Genomic DNA, 7,514 nt, shown 5'->3' on the forward strand with positions numbered 1-7,514 from the left:
AGATGGAGAGCGGCCTCAGAAGGGCATCCCTTATGCGAGGGGATCCCTGGGACATCCTGCAGGTAAAATCTCCAGGGTTCCAGGCACAAGACTCCTCTTTGAGTAACTTCTCTGGTCTGGTTTTGTGAGTGCTGTTTGTGCTGAGACCAAAGATCCCTAGGAGGTTCTCACTGGGTGTGCTGGTTGGTGACTTCCCTCCTAGCCTGCCCGCGTACCAGACCAAGGTGGACAGTTTCACCCGGCTCATCTCACCAGGAAGAGGGCTGTCGTCTCTGTTTACCCACCAGATCTGCAGCCCGTTCGCAAAGAAGTGGCAGAACATACACAGCTTTATCTGCCTCATCAGCCTGCAAGGGGATATCTGAATTGTTCTCCCTCCAACAGCTCGCTCTGCTCCCTCAGCCACCGGCTGAGTGACGAGGAGGCTCTCCAGGGTGTAGCACAGGGGTGCTGGGGAGGAGCACCCCTTTTGTGGGATCTGTGGCTCTCCTCCCTTTTGTGCCCCAGCTTCAGTCCGCAGTGACACCATGACAGCAGGCAGGGGACATGGGTGGGGACTGGGTTCCTTGGACGCTGGGAGCAGGTTGAGGTGGCTCATGCCGCTTCCACAGGCGGGAGGCAGAGCAGAACGGCTGGCACTGCTACGAGGAGATGTTACCGACTTCTCCGCTGTGCCCAGCGTTGCTGAACAAAGTCTTACAGTGGTCTGGGGGCAGCTCCTTCCAAGAGCAGGGGTTGAACAGATCTCCTGGTCCCAGATGGACTCTGTTTAACAGAGCAAAGGCTTTTATTGCTTCCATAAAACACGCAAGAGCTTGTGCAAGACACTTGGTCCCTGATGACAACTTTTGCCAGTAGCTTCCTCCATAAAGGGAGGAGACAGCCCTGTTCCCAGCTGATTGGGAAGGTGCCACAAGCCAGGAAGGTCCTGGTGTGACCTGTTGTGGCAGGATGGGGGACTCTGGAGAGAGGCCACGTGCTGGCTCTTGCCTGAAAGAGTCAGCGCAGGGAGAACATCGGTGTAAGACCCAACAGCAACCTGAGGGATGCTTTGGAGGGTACTGCGTGGTGGGTTTGCTCTTGGCTTTGCAGTAAAAGGCAAAGCCACGTGTGTGATTTCACCAGGTCCTCCAAAGCCTGGGAGACCTTCAGCTGCTCGGTTTGTTGGCTTTGCTTCAGAAGCCCACATATTGATTGTATCGCTCTCCTTCAGTTTATGCCTTCTGACATCTTTTGAGCAATTATAGCCTTGAGTCATCCAGGAGAGCTGGAGGAGACCGAGGTGCACATGTTGGTTGTCTCACGCATGCCAGCGTCTGCAGGGGGGTGGAGAGGTTCTGCTGCAGCCCCACAGTGCTGCCGCCTCCTGCCCCTTTGTTTTCTGGATCTGACACTTGTCACCCATCCGACTGAACAGCTGTGACTTCATTGCAAGGGAGGGTGAGAGCTGGATGAGTTCAAGGCTGGATTTCCAGAGGAACTAGAGGGAGCAGTGAATCCACTGCTAGCCACCGTCCGGGCTTGTTTCCAGACCTCTCCTTTCCAGTGCAATGGAGGTGACAGAGCCATGCCCTGGTTGTCCAAACCAGGCTCTGGATCTCCTGCTTATAACACATTGATCCTGGCTTTTGTGCTGGCAGCCTGTGGGTTTCACAGGAGCGGTGCGTGGCCAGGCTTTCTAGCAAAGTTTGAGATTGTTTTTCATGCAGAGCATCCAAAAGAATAGTTGCCTTTGGAAATCACTGGGTCTTCTTCAGCATGGGGATGTAGGGAAGGATCCAGAGCTCCATCCCGGGATCCAGGTGGTAGCCATGTAGGGAGACTCACACAGATCTGGCTTCCTTTTTGCATGTTTAGCCAGATCTGGTTTTACTGGTCATGGCATCCACTTGGACCTACTGCTTCACATGGGCTTGAAAAGTTTGTGGCGCCTTTTTCAAGCCTGTTCCTTTCTATAGGTCTAAAAATGAAATAGAACAAACACGCACATCGCTCCCACAGTAGAGTGTTTTTTTGCCTTGAAGTGAACCCACTGTTTGTCTAACCCACCTCTTTTTTTGAGTTGTAGTTCCACTTTTTTGTCCTTGTTTATAAACACAGATATGTGTGCGCACACGTAATGACAACTAATGCATTTTGGCTTCCATTCATTCAAAGTGATCTTGGTTTTTTGAGGTTTTCTTGTGTCTTTTCTTGCAGCTTCTGAAGTCGCCCCATAGTCGGTTGATTCCCCATCACACACCTAGTGCCTGAGTCTGATCCATGTTGGCCCTCCTAGTTCACCATAGATCTCTCATTTTGACTTAGCTGTCTGTTCAGTGGTGGTGACTGTTGTTGTTGTTGTTGTGGTTTTTGTTTTATTGTGTCTTTATTATTTATTTTTACTTTCTCCTGGGAGCTCTGGCCTCTCGTAGCCGCCACTAACCCCTCTTTTGTTTATCCCCCCACGCTCCTTGCCTCCCGGCAGATCAAAGTGGTGAATGCGTTCCGTAGCTCCTTGTACGAAGGCCTCGAGAAACCCGAATCCAGAAGCTCCATCCATAACTTCATGACTCACCCAGAGTTCATCCTGGAGGAAGACGAGCCTCGAACACCATTCCTTGACGGCGCTGAAGACGACCCCGAGACTGACGGACTCAAAAAGCGAGGTGGGGGTAGCCTGGGTGGATCTACATCCCTCAACAGAAATAACAATGCAGTGGACAGCGATCAAGCTGAGGTCACCGTCCCGGAGCCCGAAAGCCCCTTACACAGCTTGGAGACATCGGTTTGACCTTAGAACTTCGAACCCCCCTCTCCTCCTCCTCCTCCTCCACCTTCGTCCCTCGCCCTGTGTGATATTGGCACCAGTAACTGATCACACACTGCGGTCACTTCGTGTCAAACTGCTCATACGTATATCATTTTGGTGTTTTGTTTTTTGGGGGTTTTTTGTTTTTTTTTTTAGTTGTTTTTCTTTTCTTTTACCATTATTTAGCAGTGGGAACCAGAGTACCACGAATGCCGGGTGTTGGGAGAGAGGCTAAGCCAAACTTGTGCATCTCCATCCCCAATTTTCAGTGGTACTCACCCAAGCGAAGCAGCCAGGTTATTTCCTCTCCGAGAGTTGGGCTCCATGTGTCTGTAGGGGGTTTTCACTTTGAAAAATGCATGTTCAAAGAAAGTTCAAATTGTTGTAGTCTTACATGCACGCTCTCAGCCCAAGGGCTGGGGTGCACTTGTGACTTTATTTTTTTTTTTTTTCCACTTGTGGTTTTTAGGGTTTTCTTCTAATTGTGGGGTTTGTTCTTTGCATGTGGGGTTTGCCCCCCGTGACTTCACAGTGGGAAGTGGGGGAGTTAGCACTCTAGTGCGAAAAATTAAAAATAAATAAACATAACCCAGCCAGGGGGAAGGTGTTTACTCACAGGTTGATAGATACAGGGATGTACACCAGTCTTCCACCTTGAAAAATGGTACCTAGCCTTTAAAGTTCCTCCTCTGCGTGTGCGCGCACACTTTTCTCTCTCTGTTTCCAAAGCAGTAATTGGTAGACAAGGAACGAAGGTGACTTGGCTGGAACCTTGCTGGATGTAAAAGATTCTGATTTATTTTTTTTTTTTTCTCCAAAGCAAGGTGGAGGTGAACTGTCAGTGGAAAGGTGGTGAAGAAAAAACCCATGGTTGTAAGAAATGGGGCTCCTTCCTGGGGCATCTTAAGAGATGCGCCTCATCTGCTCTTGAACAGCTTTGTGAAATTTTTGGTGAGAGCCTTGCAAAGGTTTAATGGCTCCTGCAGAGGGACTTTTGCCTGTTCTGGCTTCTCTGTACTGTTGGGTTAAATATTCTTTCAGCCTTGGAGTATGAGCTCTGGTTAACTGCTGAGGAACCCCAGAGGATGCTCCAGCCGTGCCCACCAGCTCTGCACTTCGCTGCCAAAGCGTTAACAGGCTGAATGGAGAACAAGCATCGGGTTATTGGCAGTGCAGCGGGTCGACTCCTAGATCATGGAAGGGATAAGTTGGGTTGTCTCTTTAGCCGGTGGAAGGGAGAGGAAGCTCCAGGGCCGATGGAAGGACCCTTGATTTCCATAGCAATTCTGTAGCTAGTTTGCCAGTGGAGGCATTTCCTCACAGAGGTGGCAGGTTGGTTGGTTGGCCGCAGGTCTTCTGAAGAAGGTGCTGTGTGGAGGCTTTGCCTCACTTGCTGCTTTTTTGAAGGTCCTCCCTTCACCTTGCATCCTGCCTCACCTCAGTCTCTTGTAACCATTCGGTGAGAGTCCTCATGTTTTAGAGCAGAGGCCCCGGTTGTCAACGTGCCCAGGACTCTGAACTGACCCTCTTGGGAAGCCATGGGACAGAGCAGGAGGCAGGAGTTTGCTTTGCTTGGGCTTAGTTTCTTCCCTGTGGACTCTTGCTGGTGCACCCCTGGTTACTGGCCCCAGGCAGGGCTGGAGGAAGCTCTGCTGCCTTCTCTTCTTTGTCCCCTTTGGCGTGGTTGGAAGCGGAGAGAACCTGGTTGTAACTGGCTGTACAACGCCCTCGTCTTTGCCCAGCCTCCATCCCTGGAAGCAGAGAGGTTTTAGTGAGAGGAGAGGTGGGGCTGGCTCGTTTCTTCTTTTCTTTCCTTTAAGAACGCACAGCAGAATCTCCCGTGCCTTCTCCGAGCACTGCCTGCAGCACAGCCTGCCACGCGAGGGCCCAGTACTTTGCCAAGATATAAGTGTTCCTTAAACGACAACGCAAACCAAGTGTCTTTGTTTTGTTTCCAGCCCAGCACCGACTTGTCCCTTCCTTGGGGTGGGAGGAGGGAAGGACGAGGTCACCCCATTCCTGCCCTAAATAGCTGAGGAAAGGTCCTTCTCCCGGCTCTCCTGCCTCGGTGCTGGGGTGAAGGCTGGGCTCCGTACACTGCCAACAGCAAGAAGAAATTGCCACCACTGCCCATCTCAATTAAAAATTCAATATCAAGCCCCCTGCCCGCCCAGACAAACCCATCGCTGCCCTCCCCATTCCTTCTTCCCACGAGCTGAAAAAATACCTTGGGCAGGACGGGGGGGGTAGGGCGGGGGGTGTTTTTTTGGGTTATAGACAAGCGGTGACAGGAAAGACAAAAAGGGGGGGTGTCTGTGGGGTTTGGTTCTGTACTAAAGGTGACATTGCTTAAAAGATCACTTTTTCTATTTTAAATACTTGCAAAAAAAAAAAAAAAGATGAAAATATGGTGTTCTTACAACTTACATAAATATTTATTAAATACTTCGGGGGGGGAACACACCGTTTTTTGTTTTTTTCTTTTGATATTTTTTTATTACCTCAGACCTGTTTTAAAAAAAAAAAAAAAAAAAGACTCAAACCAACAAAAAGCCGACTTTGGAGGCTCTCAAAGTCACTCCCAGAAATCTGTGACTGGCAGGTTGCCACAAGGGTCTGGTTGTTCTTTAGTTGATACTTTTTGTTGTTGTTGTTCTAGTTTCCATATTAGGAGGGGGAGAAATAATTATATATAAATATTATGCAAAAAAAAAAAGTATATAGTTTTCTTTAGATCAGAAACTGATATTTTTACGTCAGCCATATGTATTTTGTTTAAAGAAAAAAAATAAATAAAGAAATCTTGAGTCCCGCGTCTGCAGGGGCGCGTGACTGTGTGACAGCAGTTCAAAGTGACAGGTAATTAATTCCGTGTATCAGCGATCGGATGCCAGTCAGCTTCCTTTTCTCTGAGCAGCCATCTTTATACTAGACATTAGTTGGATGACACAAATGTGTTTTGTTGTTGTTTTTTTTTTTTTTATATATATATATAAATTATGTTGGTATGGCTGGTTGCTTAAAGCGTAAACGTTTATTGTGCATACATCTTTTCTGTAAAATATTTCTTTTTTTTTTTCTATTTAGTTTCAGTGATATACTGGCGGCAGATGACTATTGGGTTAAGTTATTGAGGACATTACAAAAGAGTTGGGGGAGATTGGTGCTCTACGCTGAAAGGCATGGTTGGCGGCACGAACTTTTCTGGGGACTCTCTGCAACATGCCTTGAAATTGGGGGAGATTTTTTTTTATTTTTTTTTTTTTTTTTTTGCTTGGTTTGAACTGCCACGAGTGTGCACGGGGGAGAATGCCATGCCAGACAGGAATCGAAGTCATACCCTGTGATACGTGTTAACTTGCCTTGGAATGCTTTGTTATTAAAACACTCTGAACATAATTTTGCATCCAGTTCTTAATAACAGTAGGGTCTCTGGTGGTGGTGGTGGTTTTCTGTTAAATAAATTGGCGGATTCGTACCAAAGACATTACACCATGTCCTGTGTGCATTGCTGAACAGGCATTTTTAGGCATTTGCATTATGTGATAAGGTTTCCTTTGATTTGCACAGGGGTTATACTTAATTTTCAAAGGTTTTGTGCAATAAGCTTTGAGGAAAATTTTGAAACAATCTCAAGAAGGAAAAAAACTAAACCAAATTTTAGCATGGGCAGCCTTCGGAGTAGATGTCCTGTAGTGCTCAGCCCCTTTAGAAATGCTTCTCGGGGTGAAAAGCCCCATCCCAGATCCAGCGAGGGCATCTCCAAGATGCCGTTGCCAGCTCCTGTTGCCCTCCATGACTGCAGGGACCAAGCACCTCAAAGAGAGTCCCTGCAGGTTTTCGTACCTCTCCGGGGGGCGGGGGGAGGACGCATGTACCTGTCTGCCATTGCTCCTTATCGCTGGGTCCATCTCCTACAAGTTCTTCAACCCGTGGAGCACGCAACCCATAAAACTCCTGCGAGCCCCGCTCTCTGTGCCAGGGGGGTACCGCTCTCCTGGTCCTGCCCCAACCAGCGAGGCTGGGGGGGCAACGCCGGCGTGTTTCTTGGCACCTGGCTGTTCCTCTCCAGCATCTCTCTGCCAAGGCTGTCCCCTGCCACCAAGACGGGCTGATCTCTGGCTGTCCTCTGGCTGTCCTCTGCCTCTGATATCCTCCTGCTCAACAAAAAAAAAATAAATACAATTCTCATTCAGCAAAGCCCATGGCTAAAACTGCCTTTAGTTTATTTCCTCCCTTTAAATAAATATATATATATACAGTATTAAACCAACATTTGTGTGTGTATATATATTTATCCAATGCTCTCACAACAAAACTTTCTTTTGAGGAGGGCACGCAGATCTGAGTTTTTCTTTTCCAGTAACTAAGTATAATAAGCACTGGTATTTTTGTATAAAAACAGAAAAATACAAAACAAAAGACTGAATATTATGTGGTATGCATGACATTAAAAAAAAAAAATGGTGGTTTCAAAGCAATATGTACCCTGGTGTGTTTGCCATATCCTAGAGTCCAGCTTAAAGTGCACCTGATCTGTATTGCATTTTGATATTAATCTCTATGTACAATGTTTTGCATGTAATTTATATGGTTCTTGGGAGAAAAAAATTTTGAATGAATTGTCAGTTGGCTTCTTCTGAGAAAACAGACTCCAAGCAGAGATAATACTCAAAGTGGAAGCGGACGAGTGGTTGAGGGGCGGGAAAGGGGGTACATAGCA

General features: G+C 47.6%; 1 protein-coding gene across 11 annotated transcripts in view; it reads left to right on the forward strand.

Moving 5' to 3' along the window:
* The window catches only part of ATP2B4 (ATPase plasma membrane Ca2+ transporting 4), a 49,562-nt gene extending 45,952 nt beyond the window's left edge, over window positions 1–3,610 (forward strand). For all 11 annotated transcript variants that reach the window (XM_074564598.1, XM_074564604.1, XM_074564591.1 and 8 more), the window contains one exon: window positions 2,468–3,610. In XM_074564598.1, coding sequence (XP_074420699.1) covers window positions 2,468–2,493 — 26 coding nt within the window. In that variant the 3' untranslated portion in view covers window positions 2,494–3,610. The remainder of the gene's footprint in view (window positions 1–2,467) is intronic.
* Window positions 3,611–7,514: the final 3,904 nt, after the last annotated feature.

The sequence above is a fragment of the Larus michahellis genome, chromosome 21 (genome assembly GCF_964199755.1).
Source record: "Larus michahellis chromosome 21, bLarMic1.1, whole genome shotgun sequence".
NCBI lineage: Eukaryota > Metazoa > Chordata > Aves > Charadriiformes > Laridae > Larus > Larus michahellis.